We start from the raw sequence: 18694 nt of genomic DNA, 5'->3' as shown, positions 1-18694 counted from the left end.
TGGTTTAATGTCACGAATAAGCTGCCGCCGGGAAAGCAAATGAAAAAGTATATGTTTCTTGCTTTTACTTTTTTTCAGGTGCCTACTATAGTCGTGTTCAGAAATCAGAGACCAAACTATTATCTATATGATCAAACTTTTTAAAAGAAAATCACACAGTTAACTAATATGGTTGAACATGTTATGGTCAGACTGAAAAGAAAAAAAATGACAAAAAAAAAAAAAAAACGAATTAAATGTAAAGTTAAATTTATGAAGCAATGAACAGACGAAATTAAATGGCATGTAACACTTGGCACAAAAAGACCAAGCCGACACGAGTCAACGTACTCACGTTAGGGCATCGTGACGTTAAAATGTCTAAAATTGAATATTCAACGGCGGAGAACGATTGGACCGCCGTGCAAGCGATTTACTTCCTTTTACTTTCTGGATTAGTTTTATCAACTGTGCAATGGGGAGAATTTTCATACATTTTATTTTGATTTAAACTGTCATTTACTCCATTTGTATCACAATAAATAAAATTTTAGGATTTTTTTTTATCATAAAGATTAATTTCTATTCCCTTTGTCTCACAAAATTTGATGTTTTCGGATATTTTTTTTGTCTCACAAAGATTAATGTTTTATAAACTTCAAAACGTAAAATATTTAAATTTTTGATTTGTTATTGGTTTATATTTTCTCTCTCTATTAAAAAGAAATTATAAATTAATTTATAAATAAAAACTAAATTTTTTCTTAATATGTGTGAAAGTGTCAAAACATCAATTTTTGTGAGACAAAGGGAGTATATATTTTTATCAATTAATACTAGAAAATTGTAAATTTCAAGAATTATTAATTAAAATTTTAATGAATTACTATTGATTACTAACTATAAGAAATATGTTATTATGAATAATAATGTATTTATTGCTAAACATTAAATTTTTTTTTTTAATTTATGGGAAAAATCTAAAAAAATCATCATTAATAATACTGAAGGAGTATATATTTTGATTTATAATGTCTCTGAATCTCTATGTTGTGATAAAAAAAAATATTGATTCTGAATTGCATATAATATATTATTGTTTACAAACTATAATGCCACCTTATTTTTTCTTGTAATCTAATCCATATCACTTATTAGTTAAAAACATAATGTTTTTTTCTCTTTGTAGACTTTTATAAAACAAAATTATTCAATATTTTGACAGAACCATTAAATTTCATAATATTTCATTTTAATTGATGATTAAAGTGTTCCACATTAACTTCTTAAGAAATTATTTATTTGTTTTTAATTCAAAATTTATTTAGTAAAAATCCAACCAATAAACAAATTACATAAATATAGATGATCATAAAATATAAAAAAAAAAATTTAGACTAGTATATCTTTGAAACTTGGACAATCATATTCTGCAAATGTAAAAACCAAATTGACTAAGAAAAAAACAAAAAAAAAAACAAAATAAAAATAAAAGTAAAGAGATGGGGTTTAAAGGCGGGACCGGTTCACCATCATCAATGCTACCTCCCTAACTCCTTTCTCTTTCTCTGTTTCAGCTACTTGCAGCAAAATTGCAAACTGTTCGACACAAACCCCTCTCTCTCTCTCTCTCTCTCTCTCTCTCTCTCTCTCTCTCTCTCTCTCTCTCTCTCTCTCTCTCTCTCTCTCTCTCTCTCTCTCTCTCTCTCTCTCTCTCTCTCTCTCTCTCTCTCTCTCTCTCTCTCTCTCTCTCTCTCTCTCTCTCTCTCTCTCTCTCTCTCTCTCTCTCTCTCTCTCTCTCTCTCTCTCTCTCTCTCTCTCTCTCTCTCTCTCTCTCTCTCTCTCTCTCTCTCTCTCTCTCTCTCTCTCTCTCTCTCTCTCTCTCTCTCTCTCTCTCTCTCTCTCTCTCTCTCTCTCTCTCTCTCTCTCTCTCTCTCTCTCTCTCTCTCTCTCTCTCTCTCTCTCTCTCTCTCTCTCTCTCTCTCTCTCTCTCTCTCTCTCTCTCTCTCTCTCTCTCTCTCTCTCTCTCTCTCTCTCTCTCTCTATTTCTTGGTTGACAAAATTAAAGGAAGAGCAAGAATTTTAGTTCCTCTCTCTCATTTATCCTCAAAAAACCAAAAAAAAAAACAGAAAACAGTATCTTCACAATTTGATCTGTTTCTGCTTCAACTTTCCAAATTTCCATTGATAAAGTTCAAACATTTATGATCTTTTAGTCTGTAATCTCAAAAGGGTTTTGTTAGTTTCTCCTCAAAAAATAATGGGGATTTGCTTAAGTGCTCAGATTAAAGCTGTGAGTCCAGGTAAGCAAGGTACTAGTTCAAGCTTCCATTTACTATATATAGTAGTATGAAAAAACAAATGTTGATTTTTTAATTCAGTTTTTCAAAGTTGGTACTTAAGTAGGGTCTTAAATTAGATTTTGTTTTGTTAAATTTTTGAATGTTTATGTATATTTTTTTCAATTCGAGGTTAGGTTTTTTGGTGGTTGGAGGAGGATAAGAGGACTTAACTTAAAAGTTAGGCTTAGTGTTTTGACAAATCTGTCAAAGGTTTTCTCATAATAATTGATTAATTAACTAAAACTTTGTCTCTTTTTTTTTTCTTGGTGTTTGGTTTATTCACGCTTCATCATAGTTAACAAACAAAATCAGAGTTTTTAACTTTTGTCTGATCTCTCTCTCTGTTCTAACAACACTTTAGAAGATGAGATTTGTCCAAAAAGTGAAATCTAATGTTTTTTTGTATGTAAACTATATGTTTGGTTGTTGCATAGGTGCGAGTCCGAAGTATATGAGTTCAGAGGCTAATGATTCTCAAAGTATGGGAAGCAAAGGCTCTTCTGTGTCTATCAGAACAAATCCAAGAACTGAAGGAGAGATCTTGCAATCTCCTAACCTCAAAAGTTTCACTTTTGCTGAGCTTAAAGCAGCAACTAGGAATTTCAGACCAGATAGTGTCCTTGGTGAAGGTGGTTTTGGTTCTGTCTTTAAAGGTTGGATTGATGAACAGACTCTCTCTGCTTCTAAACCGGGAACCGGTGTGGTTATTGCTGTCAAAAAACTTAACCAAGATGGTTGGCAAGGTCATCAAGAATGGCTGGTAATATTCAAGTTTGGTCTTCTTGAAATATGAACAAGATTGTTTATGTTATTTTTTGATTAATGTTGTTGTTGTTGTTTGCAGGCGGAAGTGAATTACTTGGGGCAGTTTTCACATCCTAATCTTGTAAAACTGATTGGTTACTCCTTAGAGGATGAGCATCGTCTTCTTGTTTATGAGTTCATGCCTCGTGGAAGCTTAGAGAATCATTTATTCAGAAGTATTGTCTCTCTCTCTCTCACTCTCTGTATCCTCAGGACTCTGTTTACGTTTTGCGAGTATTTAAATATTGATTCTTGTGGTTGCAGGAGGCTCTTACTTCCAACCGTTATCTTGGACTCTCCGGTTGAAAGTAGCTCTTGGTGCTGCGAAAGGCCTTGCTTTTCTTCACAATGCCGAGACTAGTGTCATCTACCGCGATTTCAAAACTTCGAATATACTTCTTGATTCGGTATATACCGCTTTACTCTGTCTCGATATGATGTGAAAGTATAAGGCTTTACGTTAACCCTTGTCTTTGACATGATCACATAGGAGTACAATGCCAAGCTTTCTGATTTCGGGTTGGCTAAAGATGGACCTACTGGTGATAAAAGCCATGTCTCTACACGGATCATGGGTACTTACGGATACGCAGCTCCTGAATACCTTGCGACTGGTTAGTCTCAAGAATAACTTCTCTATGTGATTTTGATAAACTGATGAGTGATGACCACTGACTCTTTCACTTTGGTTAGGTCATTTAACAACCAAAAGTGATGTCTATAGCTACGGTGTCGTGCTTTTGGAGGTGTTGTCTGGACGGAGAGTTGTGGACAAGAACCGTCCACCAGGAGAGCAAAAGCTAGTGGAATGGGCAAGACCGTTACTTGCAAACAAAAGGAAGTTATTCCGAGTTATCGACAACCGTTTACAAGATCAATACTCAATGGAAGAAGCTTGTAAAGTAGCTACTCTGGTGCTCAGATGCCTCACATACGAGATAAAGCTGAGGCCGAACATGAACGAGGTTGTTGCTCACCTAGAACATATCCAAACTTTGAATGAAGCAGGAGGAAGAAACATCGATAAGGTCGAGAGAAGAATGCGTAGGAGAAGCGACAGTGTTGCTATAAACCAAAAACCAAATGCAGGTTTTGCTCGGCAAACTGCTGTGGGCGTCATAGCTACTGCTTATCCACGCCCATCTGATTCACCTCTGTTTGTCTGAGTAAGAAATGATGATGTTCTGCTTAGTTCAGATGTACAGTTTTTGCTTCTGCTTATGTACCGAAATGATCCAGTTCATGGCTCGCGAGATTTGACAATTGATCTTTGTAGTGCGAGAATTAACTAACATAAGTATTAATGATCTTCTCATGTCTTCAGCTTCAAGCTTTGTTAGATGTAAAAGGAAATGAGAACAAAGACTAACACTTTCCAAACATATATACAAGCAAATGCACATCAAATGCATTATCTTTGGTGTTAGTTACTTTCAATTCTTTGGCTAAGAGAAGTTTATATATACAGTGAAGACACTATTTTCTACCATGTTCTGACCAGTCCTGGTGTCCAATTTCGCCAGTCTAGCTTCGAAAGCGACTTGTTTAAGTTCATCTTATCCCTCAGATCAAGAACCTTCTGACGATAATAACTCCCTTGCTTCTTTAGCTCAGGCTCACTCTCTCCATTTACCTCACCTTTGATGACTTCTTCTGTTTCATCAGCAACTGGCATAGGAGCGTTTTCCGCTTCTTCATCGATGATGCGTCCAAGGAGTGAAACAACTTCGCTCATTCTAGGCCGGGACTTCGGTTGCTTCATTAGACATTTGTTTGCTAAAGCAGCTACTCTCTGAACAGACTTCATACAGTAGTACTGCCCTTCGAGCCGTGGATCCACAATCACATGGAACTTCTTCGAGTCTGACACATAAGGTTTCACCCATTCTAGAAGCTTCTGTTCCCCACGAGGTCGGTTTCTGTCCACTGCTCGTCTTCCCGTGATCAGTTCATACAAAACTACTCCAAAGCTCCAAACATCACTCTTTGCCGTTAGTTTCCCAGTTTGTACATACTCAGGAGCCGCGTAACCAACTGTACCTACAACCTTCATACACAAGACAAAGTTAAAGACTTACAAAATATGTTTATGTTAAAAGAAGAGTGTTCCAATAGATACATACTGAAGTTGAGACATGACCAAGTCCTTCAGGAGGTCCTTGCCTAGCTAATCCAAAATCCGAGAGCTTAGCACCAAATCCCTCGTCAAGCAATATATTTGAAGACTTGAAATCTCGAAATATCAGCTAAAACATTAACCAAAATCAAAAACCAAAACACAAAACGGTCCTAAAGTCGCATGAAGGGGGAGTGAAAATGCAAAGTCTTAACCTGAAAATCCATTTCTTCATGAAGATAAGCCAAGCCTTGAGCAGCGTCCTGAGCAATCTTCAACCTGGTCATCCATGGAAGCGATACAGAGACAACTCGGCCTACGAGATGATCCTCCAAGCTTTTATTGCACATAAGTTCATAAACTAGAAGCCGTTGCATCCCTCTCTCATCATCATCAGCACAATACCCAACTAACTTCACAAGATTTGGATGGTTCACTACACCTAGAAAATTCACCTCATTGATCCATTCTTTATGCCCCTGAACACTAGAACGCAAAGCCACACACACAAAGCTTTTACCACAAGACAAAACACTCACAAAAACAACAAACCCACTTCAAAAAAATCAATCAAAAACCACAAAGTAAAGCTTCTCCTTTAAGGGTTTATCGTTTCTTGAATCAATTTAGGTCAAAGTTGGAACATGTAGGAGACTAATGAAGCAGAACAGCGTTCAAGACACACAGACAACAACAACAACAACAACAACAACAACAACAACAACAAATCCAATCACAACACACAATTCGAAAACTCAAACACAAACCACAAAGTAAAGATTCCCCTTTTATGTTTTATCGTTTCTTGAATCAATTAGGGTCAAATTTGAAACCTTTACGAGACTAATTGAAGCAGAACAGAACAGAGTCAAAAGATCAGAGTCATGCCTGTAAACCTTGACGATTAAGCTGTTTAACAGCAACATGAATCTTCGAATCAAAACCATTAGAGTCTGAAACATCAACAACGCCTCTATATACACAACCAAACCCTCCTTCACCGATCAGAAGACCTCTATTAAAACCTTTAGTAGCCAGTTTCAGCTCTTTAAAAGTAAACACCTTTAGATCGTTCTCAGCAACAAGTCCACCGATCCAACGTTGACTCAACGGTTTAGGGAAACCAATTCGTTCCGGTGAGAGACTCCAGTCTGAGTCAAACTCAGACCTCCGAGTTGGGTCTGAAGTTGTGGATGATGCTACGCTTAGAGACCGAGCCCATGAGAGTCTCGAAGCTCTCGAAACAACACTGTCTCCTCCTCCTCCTCCTTCATCGATTGTTGTTGTTGTTGTTCCTCCTCGCTTGTCGCCATTGGTGAAGTGAAAACACTTCATCTTCTTCTTCCCACAAATCCGACCGAGTCAACCAAAAATAAAAATAGAGACTTTTTGAAGGAGATGATACACTTTGAAGAGAGATGGGTGTAATAATCTGATGTGACTGGTTTCAACTTATTATTGATGACGTGGCGAGTTAAGAGTCGTTGATTTCGAGAGATCTAATTTTTCTTGACTTAACCTAACTTACAACTAAGCATTTCGTATAGTGTAAGTAGAAGTAGTTTACTTTAAACGAGTAATATTAACATAGTTACATAAATCCAACAAGATTAATGAATTTAAAAGAAAAAATTGTATAAAAAAATGAATGATTAATACACGAGTTTTTTTAGGTAACCATAAATATACATATAAATGAATTTTCTGTTATATATATAGAATACTCATGAAGCACCAAAGTTTTGAATTAGTCTCGACGACTGAACAAAGTCACTAAACTTTGATTAATTCTACTTTTATTGTTGTGGTTGGTTGGACTGGTCGATTCATTTTTTCTTTCTTTTCTTTATCCATCTCTAATCTCTCGTACATATGGAACTTGGAAACATGGACCTCGAGAAGAAGCGCAACAATTAAAACATGGATGTTTGATGGGCTTTCTAGGACTTCACTTTAAAATATGAATAAATTAGTTTTAGTTTTTTTTTACTATTTAGTTTATCAAATTTTCCTGATCCCCCTATTATTAATTTTGGAAATATATTTTGTAAAGTAACATTTAATTTATTTATAAAATTTACACAATTAAACTTTTACCATTTGAATAAATATCAAAACTTGAAGTCATTATTTGCAATATCTAAGAAACATCCTTAAAATAATTTTAAAATAAATTAATATCTATAATTAAAATTCTAGATACTTTTAACTTGCTAAAAAATATTAAAGTTTTGAAAATCATGTTATGGAGCGGGCTAGAAATTACATAAATATTAGTATATAGTTTTTTACGGAATGATCTACTAAAATTTACAAAATATTTTACTCTAATATAAAAAATGTATGTACAAATAACTAAACTAAAACTAGATCACATATGGAAATGGCCAATTATATATTTTTTATATGCCTTTCACATTTCCTGCCAAGTTTGCTATCTTAGATTACATGTTCGAAGATTGAAAGTTGGGTGCCTCACTCTTCGATGTGCTTGGAACTAACGACGATTTGAAGCCAAATATAATTATTTTTGCTAGGAGATTGTCTAAAACCAAGAAGTTGGATTTTTGGCAACTTAAAAATTTTGAGAATATTAATTGTGAGTTATATTTTTCTTTTGAAACAATATATTTTAATTAGTTCTCTATTCAACATATTTTTTAATTTTTTTCATTGACCAGATGAATTTTATCATTAAAATGAAATGTAAATTTGAAAATGTGTCTTCTATCCAATACAAGTGATATGTTATATAGAATCTGACATCTGATCACGAACACCAAAGTAAAACAAAAATGGTTTGAAATAATTTTTGATAGTTGTTCCAATATATCAATAAAGAATTGTATCAACATAAACAAATGGAACCCAATATCTTGTACCGCTTTTAGCGGGCACGGTATATGCGAGACTAACTTTGTTCAAGTCTTTATAAATATAGGATGTAAGTGTTCAATCTAAACAAAGATGTAAACCCAATAAACAACATACAAAGTCCAATAACTTAATGAGATTTTTTTACTGATATTACGTTTGTTGTAAATTAGGGAGTTTAGGGAGTAAATCTCTTAGGTTATTATTAATAGGAATTGAGGTTACAATATGTATATATAGTGTTACAAGTCCTAAGGTAAAACCGACATACTAATGCTATCGCCAATGGGCTTCGACTAATGGGCCGAAGGCTCTCGACCAAGTGTGGTCGAGAGGCTGCGCACGGACGGACTGATAATGGGCCGGTTGGATAGAGTCCACCAAGTGTTTTACAACACTCCCCCTTGGACGATACAACCGTGCCTATGCGAGGAAGGGATCGATGCAATGTGCTTAGGGGATGCTGCCTCATTAAAACCTTACCAGGAAAATCCATTGGGACAAAACCTTAGTGAAGGAAAAAGAGTACAGCACACATTGCTCCCCCTGTTCCAAGCATCACTCCAAGTCCTTAAGCCTCCGCATTCCAATCTGGTGCGTGAGCTTCCTGAATGTTGTTGTCGGTAATGCCTTGGTGAAGAGATCGGCTGAGTTGTCACATGACTGAACTTGCACCACTTGAACTTCTCCGGCCTTTTGTAGTTCATGTGTGTAGAAGAACTTCGGCAGGATGTGCTTTGTCCGATCTCCCTTGATGTAACCTTCTTTGAGTTGTGCGATGCAGGCTGTATTGTCTTCATAGATGACCGTTGCTGATTTGTCTATGTCCATGCCACTGTCTGTCCGAATGTGCTGAGTCATTGACCGCAACCAAACACACTCACGGCTGGCTTCATGCATGGCTAGGATCTCCGCGTGATTTGAGGATGTGGCTACTAGAGTCTGCTTCATAGAACGCCAAGAGATCGCTGTACCACCGTGTGTAAACACATAACCTGTTTGTGATTTACCATTGTGTGGGTCGGACAGATAACCTGCATCAGCAAAACCAACTAAACCTTCTTTGTTATGGTTAGTGTAAAATAAACCAAAGTCTGTCGTTCCTTGTAGGTAACACAGAACATGTTTTATACCATTCCAGTGCCTTATGGTCGGACAAGAACTGTATCTTGCCAGAAGGTTTACTGCGAAGCATATGTCAGGTCTAGTGTGGCTAGCCAAGAACATTAATGCTCCTATAGCACTGAGGTAAGGCACTTCAGGACCAAGAATTTCTTCATTGTCCTTCTTAGGAGCAAATGGATCTTTATCCACTTCTACACTTCTCACAACCATTGGGCTAGTCAATGAGTGAGCTTGCTCCATATTAAATCTCTTGAGTACCTTTTCTGTGTATGCCTTTTGATGCACAAGGATCCCATTGTTTATGTACTCAAGCTGTAACCCCAAACAGAATTTTGTCTTGCCTAGGTCTTTCATCTCAAACTCTCTTTTGAGATATCCTACTGTTTGGGCGATTTCCCCAGAGGTTCCAAGGATGTTTAAATCATCCACATATACTGCTATTATTACAAATCCCTTATTCGCGAATTTCTTTATGAATATACAAGGACTGATCGGGTCATTCCTATAACCTTCCTTGGCTAAATATTCACTTAGCCGGTTATACCACATTCGACCACTCTGTCTCAGTCCATAAAGCGATTTGTCTAGCCTTATGCAGTATTGGTCTCTAGAACTCTTCTTATCTTTGAGTTCTATACCCTCTGGTAATCTCATATAAATTTTATTATCCAGTGGACCGTATAGATATGCAGTTACAACATCCATTAACCGCAAATCTAAACTTTCTCTTATGGCCAGACTTATTAGATATCTAAAAGTCGTTGCATCCATCACAGGGGAGTATGTCTCCTCATAATCTATGCCAGGTCTTTGAGAGAATCCTTGTGCTACGAGCCTTGCCTTGTATCTGACAATCTCGTTTCTCTCATTTCTCTTTCTTACAAAGACCCATTTGTGTCCAACTGGTTTAATTTCTGGTGTTATCCTTAAGGTCGGACCAAACACACTTCTCTTCTTTAAAGAGTTTAGCTCCACATCAATGGCTTCTTTCCATTTAAGCCAATCTTTGCTTTGTGTACACTCTAGTATAGATGTGGGCTCATGATCCTCATTTATTTCAAGTGCTACCTTGTATGCAAATATATCATCAATGTCGACATCTTTTCGGTTCCATTGTATTCCAGACATTATATAGTTTATCGAGATCTCATTGTTGTCAACTCCTTCAGGCTCTTGAGGTTCAGCGTCCTGAGCCTCATTTGGTGCCGTAGGAGTTTCTGTGACAACGTCTGGCTTTTCTATAATTCCCTTAGCCTCGGTCTGTTTTGCACTCTTTGTTTTCCGAGGATTCTTATCTTTGGAACCTAATGGTCTACCCCGTTTCAAACGTGGCATAGACTCTGTAGCAACTTGATTATTGTGTTCCTTGTGAACATCAATACGTACTGGTGCATTGCAAGCTGGTATGTACGATTTTGTTACTCTTTTCGGGTCAGCAAAGGAATCTGGCAATTGATTAGCTAGCTGTTGAAGATGTATAATCTTCTGAACTTCTGCATCACATGCTATAGTTCGAGGATCTTGCCATTCTAAGGATGTTTGATTCCATGTCAATTCTTTGCTCAGCTTGCTGGTCTCCCCACCTAGCATAGGGAATTCGGACTCAATAAATTGACAGTCCGCGTATCTGGCCTTGAACAGGTCTCCTGTCAGTGGCTCGAGATACCTTATTATGGTGGGAGACTCATACCCCACATATATTCCCATTCTCCTCTGTGGTCCCATCTTTGTTCTCTGTGGTGGAGCAATTGGTATATAAACGGCACAACCAAATGTCTTAAGATGGGATAAGTCTGGCTCTTGACCCGATAGGAGTTGGGATGGGGAATATTTGTGTTCACTAGATGGCCTGATGCGTATGAGTTCTGCTGCGTGTAAGACCGCGTGTCCCCAAGCCGACACAGGAAGCTTCGATCGCATTAACAATGGTCGAGCTATCAATTGTATTCGTTTAATGAAGGATTCAGCTAATCCGTTTTGTGTATGTACATGTGCCACAGGATGTTCCACACTCACCCCCATGGACATACAGTAATCATTAAACGCTTGGGATGTAAATTCACCAGCATTATCTAGACGTATAGTCTTAAGTGGAAAGTCTGGAAAATGTGCTCTTAATCGAATGATTTGAGCTAAGAGCTTAGCAAATGCTAAGTTTCTCGTGGATAACAAGCATACGTGGGACCATCTGGTTGATGCATCTATCATCACCATGAAATATCGAAATGTCCCACTAGGTGGGTGTATCGGCCCACATATGTCACCTTGTATCCTTTCCAGAAAATGTAAAGTCTCTCTTGTGACTTTTACTGGTGAAGGTCTTACAATAAGTTTCCCTTGTGCACATGCCACACATGTGAGATTCTTAGGGAGAACTTTTCTTTCTTTAAGGTTGTGCCCTTTTGAACTCTTTATCAATTTACGCATCATGTTAGTTCCCGGATGGCCAAGCCGGTCATGCCATAAAGTGAAACTTTCTTTGTATATTTTGTGCTTAGCCAAGTTGGCTTCTATCATGTTAATCTTAGCATGGTATAGACCAGAGGCTAAGGCAGGTATAGTCTCTAGGATCTTCTTTTGTCCTTTCACATTTTCTGTAATGTAGAGGAACTCTTTAGATCCTTCACCCTTGGTTTCAATATGATAACCATTTGACCTTATGTCTTTAAAGCTCAATAAGCTTCTCTTAGAGCTGGGTGAGTATAAAGCATCACATAACTCAATATGAGTTCCGTTAGGCAACAATATGTGTGCTTGGCCGTAGCCTTCTATAAGATTTGCTATACCCGCAATTGTATTAACATTTGCACTTTTCATTATAAGATTTATGAAATATCTCTTATCTTTTAGTATGGTGTGGCTGGAGCCACTATCCACTACTAATTCACTCATGTCCTCGGCCATGTCTATAAATAGGACAAGAATTTCGGATTTTAATAGAGTAGTTTATAAAATAAAATCCATTGAATTTAATTCAAAGCAATTATCCATTACATTAAAAGGAAATTAAATCATAAAGCATAGAAAATAAACCAAAATAAATTCAAAATTCATTCAACATCTTTGAGGCAGTCGGAGGTCTCATGCTTGGCCTTTGATTCTACCTTGTAGCTCCTTGATATCTATCAAGGAGATGAGTAGGTGTTCGGCAATATTTAGCCCAATGATTAAACATACCACATCTCTCGCAAGCCGGTCTTGCTAAGTACCGTGGCTTAAAGGGCCTATGGGCCTTACCACCACGGCCATGGCCTTTTGTGCCATAAGCATTGGAACGGCTGCTATGGTAGTGTCCGCGACCAACATATCTTCTGCCACCATGACCATATTGGCCATAGTGTCTTTTCCTGTAGATATAGTTGGTCTCATCGGGTTCTTTGGGTAAATCAGCCTTGGGTGCCTCTGGTAATGAGGCTGTTTTCATTTTCAGCCTGTTACCCTGCTCAGCCAGTAGTAAACATGGGATGAGAGCTCCATAGGTCCGAAAAACTCTTTCACGGTACAAACGTTGAAGTATCATATTGTCGGCGTGAAAGGTAGAGATGGTCTTCTCTAGGAGTTCATCCTCAGTTACCTCAGTACCACACAACCTTAGGATAGAGACAATCCTAAAAAGCTCTGAGTTATACTCACCCACGGTTTTGAAGTCGTGGATCCTAAGGTTTTCCCATTCTAATCGAATCTTTGGGAGGAGTACCATTTTCTGGTATCCAAATCTGCTTTTCAGCGCTGTCCAAAGTTCGAGTGGTTCTTCTACCATGAGGTACTGGTTTTTAAGGCTTTCCTCAAGGTGATGTCGTATATGGCGAGTGGCCTTATACCTTGCCATATCGGAACACTCGTTATCCGGCTGGATACACCTATGTAAGTCCTTGGACTTCAAAAGGATCTCGGTGTCCAGCTTCCATTGTAGGTAGTTCTCACCCGAAGCTCTTAAAGCAGAATGGACCAATTTTTTAACTTGTGCCATCTGCATAAATATAGACAACCGACAGTTAGCATGCGGTATTTGAGACCGAACCATGCAACAAATAATTTTCAGGTCATGCGGTATTTGAGACCGAACCATGCCTTAGGTCATGCGGTATTTGAGACCGAACCATGCCTTGCCTCTTATAGTTTTTCGGTTTAAATTCATGTATGCAAGACAACAAAACTAAATAGCTATATGCATGCAACAATTTCCTTATTCCTAGATAGGATTTCCTTATCTTATAATTTCCTATTTGATTTAGGATTAAATATTTTTGATTTTAAGGAATTTGGATAATTACTATTTTAATTAAGGACTTATCCTAACCAATATTTTAATTTCCGATTTAAAGTTTTAATTTATAGAAACTTATCAAAAGTTTTATTTAATCGGATTAATTTAGGATAATTACTATAATTTTAATTTGGAAATTATCCTAGAACAACTCTAAAATTTTCGAGTTTATGAATTTAGGATCTAGGGAATTTTCTTCTTGAATTTCTCAAGAACAGTTTAAACAATCCTAAAATATAATTCATGCAATCGATTTTATAACAACCTAAACATGGTCCGATTTTAATTGTTATGCATGAATGATCCAAGTTTTAATTTCCTAGAACAATCTGTAATAATCTGATCCTTATGAATCTAAAACAGTTCTAGGTTCTTATGCAACAATCAAGCAGTCAATCAACAATTTTAAAGCTTGATATAATTTGGTGCAATTTAACAAACAATCTAACAATCCTATGTGAATAGATTTTAAAGTTTATAGGATTATAGATCTTAAATTTGTTTGTTAGTTTACTTGGATATTTTAGGGTTCAATAGTTTTTAGTTCCAGATTCAATTATGTGGTTTTAAGAAGTTTGAATTTTGTTTACCTTAACACCACAAGGATTCTGACTGGAATTGATCTGGGAGCTAAAGACCTCAGATATCTCTTGACCACGAACCACGAACAGCTTCCCTACGAACAGCTCCTTGCTTCCCGCGAACAGCTTCTCGCACTCACCCCCGATCGACGAACCGCGAACAGCAAACCTCGACCAAGCTGTCGAGAGAACTTTGATCACAAGCTAAGGGTTGCTTGTGAACAAGAGGATCTTCGAACAGGAAGGATTTGATCTCGGATGGAAGTAAGAACAGGAAGTCGGTTTAGGGTTTTAGGGTAAGGGAGAATAGGCGGCTGCTTTAGGGTTTTGGGAGAGAGGCTATCGTGCTGATAACGTGTTGTAAATTAGGGAGTTTAGGGAGTAAATCTCTTAGGTTATTATTGATAGGAATTGAGGTTACAACATGTATATATAGTGTTACAAGTCCTAAGGTAAAACCGACATACTAATACTATCGCCGATGGGCTTCGACTAATGGGCCGAAGGCTCTCGACCAAGTGTGATCGAGAGGCTGCGCACGGACGGACTGATAATGGGCCGGTTGGATAGAGTCCACCAAGCGTTTTACAACAACGTTGCAATTTTCAACAAAATCATTAAAAAAAAATGAATTTTTATTTTTCTATTTTGAACCAAAGGAATTAGTCTTTAACCACCAATCTTTTCAAATGTTGCTTCTCAAAACCGGAATGAACAAATTGTGGACAGTTTTGTTCGCTCATTGAAATACCTTCACAAAACTCTAGGGTTGGATAGCAAGTATTATCATGTCTTTCATTTTTTTTGGTTGGTATCATGTCTTCATAATAACTCGTAATTTTGATAAACTGTTTTTATTTTATTTTTAATGAATTGATAGACATATTCGTTCACACGTTTTGACAATTTATGAAGGAGCACAAAACACCAAATAAATAATCTTTTCAGCGAGTCTATACAACCCAAATGTACCATTTATGATGCTAGTAACTTGGATTATCTTATCTCCTACCTTTTTAGATACCTCTAGTTCATCCAATCCGAACGTATGAATAATGTTATTTTTGTCAATATCTATAAAATAATAGAAATGTTGAATAACAACAAAGATTAAAATTGTATATTTACAAAATATATACACATATTTAGGTTAGTTTTGTTCATTTGTATCTAAAATAATGGTAATGTTGAATAAGAACAAATACTATAATTGTATATTTACAAAATATATACACATATATTTAGGTTAATTTTGTCCATATTATCTAATCCTACTATATTAATTGAGAAGTACAAATATGAAACTAACCTTAAAATGTGTAAAAAATTACATTCAATTGCCATTAGACTAAATTAATTAAGCTTAATTAACTAATTTAAATAAATATAATTAAATTTTAAAAAAAATACTCACATATCAAATATTAAAAAAAATTAAAAAAAACTAAAAAAATATTTTCTCTCTCTAATAAATTATGGCCGAAATTAATAATTATTTTTTTAATATATAAACCAATCAGAATTTTAAAAACTAAGATTTTATATCCAAGTATACAATACAATTATTTTTAATAACTAAATTCGAAGATTTTGTTAAGATTTCAAATTATGATTCTCCTATCATCTTTATTTTATTTTATTTACAAATTATTTAGAACTTTCACATAATACTTATAATTAATAAAATGCAAATTTTTTTCTGCATATGTTGTGATTTGAATTTTTTAAAATGAAGATATATTACTCAATGTATGAAAATGTGTGTTTTAATTTCCACATTGGTGGGTTAGTAAAACTAAATTTATATAGATGATAAATTAATAATTTTTATTTACTCACAATTATAATATTAAAATTACTATTTTATATTTCACGAAATATGATGCAAATACAACATATAAACAATATAAAACTGTAATAATACATCAAAAATGAAATACTATAATATTCTAAAATAATTAGTATTCAAATAGACTAATAGATTTACATAACAATTAAAAATAAATATTATTTCAAACAAAATAATTAAAAAAAACAATAATTTTTATTATTATATTATAAATATTTTTAAAAATGTTGATCCGTGCTTTAAGCACGGGATATATCCTAGTATAATGGTTAAGTTGAATAACAATAAAAATTAAAATTGTATATTTACAAAATATATATACACATATTATGGATCTTTTTGTTAGTTTTCCAAAGATTTCCATTAATTTTATATTTGTTTAGAAAATAGTTCAAAGATGAATGGAAAAAGTTATAGATGTTGTAGAGATAGAGAGGGAACAAAATAGAACCCACCATCCATGTGCGAATCTCATATTCTTTATTTTAGTTAAGTACCCAATGGACTTCTTATTTGATGTGACTCTCATAGCTTCTTTCCGATTTCAACTTCTTCTATTTTTTTTTTAAATTCTATTTCCTTCTATTTTTCTCTATGTACACATTTATCATTTATCAATATAATAAGAGCAACCCACAGATTTTTCTTCTTTCAGTTAGTTTTGTAAATGTCAAGAAAACAAAATTATTTTGGTGAATGATTATTTGTTAACTTATAAAAAATGTGGAAACGAAAATTTCTAGTTTAAGTCTTTCCAAATTGGTAACTGCTAAGACCAACATTAGTGGGAGTAACGAAAACCTACTCAAAAAAATAAAAAGAATTATTTTTATTATAGATTTTCTTTTTTTATTTATTTTTTAATTATGATCCACTAAATAAGTGACACTTGTCTCATTTCTTAAATTGCTTTAGGAAAAATCGATTCTCCCACTTGTTCCTTCTCTCTCTTCCTTTTATTACTTTTTTATTAAGAGTATTTCTATGAGCAATCCCCAGTAATAATGCTCTAAGATTGGTAGATATATTTTATATAAAGTATGTTCCAAATCTGATTCAACAAGCCTCCTATCCCGGACCAAAAGAAGTGGCTGGATAACCTTTCTTCCCTTCATATATTAAAAATAAAATAAGTTAGAGCTATGTATAAAATATATTCCAACAATTTATGCATGAATTTTTAAAAGATTCCAAATATATAGTTAAATACATGCGAAAGCTATTTATACTGGATGGTATGGGTTTTTGGTTCAAGAAAGAAAACAAAATAAAGGCAACATTAAATTAAATACTTTTCCTTATTATATCGTTGCTTGGATACAAAATTTCACTATCATCCATTTTGTTTTAGGCTTCAAAAAAAAGGAAATCCCAAAAAAATCCCATGATTCTTCTTCGTTTATTTTTTTCTTATTATCCACTATTCCACCCAACCTTTTTTCATAGATAACTCAAATATTTATAGCCAATCAATTAATTCCTTACTTTTATTCTAAAGTATAGTAACCAATAAAATAATTACTAACTTTTATCCTAACTTCTAAAATCAACTGTTTTTTTGGACAAAATGTATTTATAAATACTAAACTGCATTTCACCTATTTCATTCAGAAAATAAAGAAAAATAAACCATAACATACCCACATTTATATATAAATTACAATATTAGAGGTCTACAAGAAGCATTACAAACATAGCTCTACTGCTTCTTTTTTACTATTAATAGGCTGAAACCAGAACTCTTCACATCTGCTTCACAGCTCCTTCTACTTTCAACAAATTTCTACTTTCACCCCAAAAGATTACTAATTAAAATTTAACACCCCACACGCTAATAAAAAACACCACTTTCACACTCTCCAACGAACACATCAAAAAAATTAGAAAACAAAAAAACCCCATTCAGATGTAAGAAGAATTGGAATTTTAGTGGTCTCTTAGAAAAATATATATAATATTTATATATTAAAATTTCTCAAATTATACTAAATGCCTTCGGCTAGAAATTTTAATAGTAATAATAAATAGAGATAGGGAGTTTCCGATTTTGCCCTTGTTCAGACTCTGAAGTTCTTTCCCATGAAAGTCTGACCGAACTGCCAATTCGCCGGAGCAATGTTCCAAGACGTCGAGCTTCGACGGTCACTGCTCGTGACTCTAAACGAAAGCGACTGACCAACCAAAACCGAGTTAGACTGCCAGTTTTGTCCCCAGTTACGGCTCATGCTCATCCACGAAGTATGGGTTCCTTTCACACCTAACCGCACAATGTTCCCGGCTCCGGCTACGTTCGTGACTAGAACCAAGTTGAAGTAACGGAAACCGTTGATCGTGAACCTTATACCACCTCTCTTCCGGCATGGGACTCTGGTGTGTAATAAAAACATACAACCCAAGGTTAGTTACGTCATTTCGTAAAAAGGTTTGAGGAAAAGAAAAGAAAACGCGTTGTGTTGACTAAAAGACACCGTTTCATTATTGTTTTACTATTGACTTTTACGAATGGTACTGATAAGGTAAAAAAGGGATTGTTGGAAGGACAGTTTCGTCTTTTTGTCAGAAAAATAAGATTTTTCTAGATTTGGTGATTTTTAGTACGAGAGACCCGACATTAATGCTGCACCGACTCGCGCCAAGAATCAAAGACAAGATTTTTCTATACTTTTACATTATTATGTTGGACACCCTACACTTTTAAATCTACAGCTTTAACCCTAATTATTCAGAATTGACTTCACAACTGCACCCTAGTTAGTA

At 35.2% G+C, this 18694-nt stretch overlaps 2 protein-coding genes across 5 annotated transcripts; one reads left to right on the top strand and one right to left on the bottom strand.

Moving 5' to 3' along the window:
* LOC104786805 (protein kinase APK1B, chloroplastic) lies at positions 1926 to 4440 on the top strand. Of its 3 annotated transcripts, none has more exons than XM_010512258.1 (6): positions 1926 to 2291; positions 2756 to 3081; positions 3166 to 3301; positions 3390 to 3532; positions 3616 to 3739; positions 3819 to 4440. In XM_010512258.1, exons 1-6 carry the CDS (start codon positions 2240 to 2242, stop codon positions 4289 to 4291), a joined length of 1254 nt encoding a protein of 417 aa, XP_010510560.1. In that variant the 5' UTR covers positions 1926 to 2239; the 3' UTR covers positions 4292 to 4440. The 3 variants fall into 3 exon arrangements, with proteins under 3 accessions (XP_010510560.1, XP_010510562.1, XP_019101458.1); XM_010512260.2 differs by having other exon boundaries at positions 1977 to 2282; XM_019245913.1 differs by lacking the exon at positions 1926 to 2291 and having other exon boundaries at positions 2312 to 3081.
* On the bottom strand, positions 4479 to 6621 carry LOC104786804 (probable receptor-like protein kinase At5g47070). Of its 2 annotated transcripts, none has more exons than XM_010512257.2 (4): positions 6130 to 6621; positions 5457 to 5720; positions 5249 to 5371; positions 4479 to 5172 (listed from the first exon to the last, which is right to left on the bottom strand). In XM_010512257.2, the coding sequence occupies exons 1-4, from the start codon at positions 6574 to 6576 to the stop codon at positions 4609 to 4611; spliced, it is 1398 nt and encodes a 465-aa protein (XP_010510559.1). In that variant the 5' UTR covers positions 6577 to 6621; the 3' UTR covers positions 4479 to 4608. The 2 variants fall into 2 exon arrangements, with proteins under 2 accessions (XP_010510559.1, XP_019101457.1); XM_019245912.1 differs by having other exon boundaries at positions 5457 to 5727; positions 6130 to 6295.

The sequence above is a fragment of the Camelina sativa genome, chromosome 5, assembly GCF_000633955.1.
Source record: "Camelina sativa cultivar DH55 chromosome 5, Cs, whole genome shotgun sequence".
In the NCBI taxonomy this organism is placed as follows: domain Eukaryota; kingdom Viridiplantae; phylum Streptophyta; class Magnoliopsida; order Brassicales; family Brassicaceae; genus Camelina; species Camelina sativa.
Note: the sequence above shows the minus strand (reverse complement) of the source record. Positions and strands in the feature narration are given on the sequence as shown.

Excerpts from the sequence above, each read along its gene's own strand:
- LOC104786805 (XM_019245913.1), top strand. The coding sequence starts at position 2,686 with ATGAGATTTGTCCAAAAAGTGAAATCTAATGTTTTTTTGTATGTAAAC. Across the intron at positions 3,533-3,615 it reads CGAATATACTTCTTGATTCG|GAGTACAATGCCAAGCTTTC; the intron begins GTATATACCGCT and ends ATGATCACATAG. Across the intron at positions 3,740-3,818 it reads TCCTGAATACCTTGCGACTG|GTCATTTAACAACCAAAAGT; the intron begins GTTAGTCTCAAG and ends CACTTTGGTTAG.
- LOC104786804 (XM_010512257.2), bottom strand. The coding sequence starts at position 6,576 with ATGAAGTGTTTTCACTTCACCAATGGCGACAAGCGAGGAGGAACAACA. Across the intron at positions 5,372-5,456 it reads ATGAAGAAATGGATTTTCAG|CTGATATTTCGAGATTTCAA; the intron begins GTTAAGACTTTG and ends TTAATGTTTTAG. Across the intron at positions 5,173-5,248 it reads TTGGTCATGTCTCAACTTCA|GTTGTAGGTACAGTTGGTTA; the intron begins GTATGTATCTAT and ends TTGTGTATGAAG.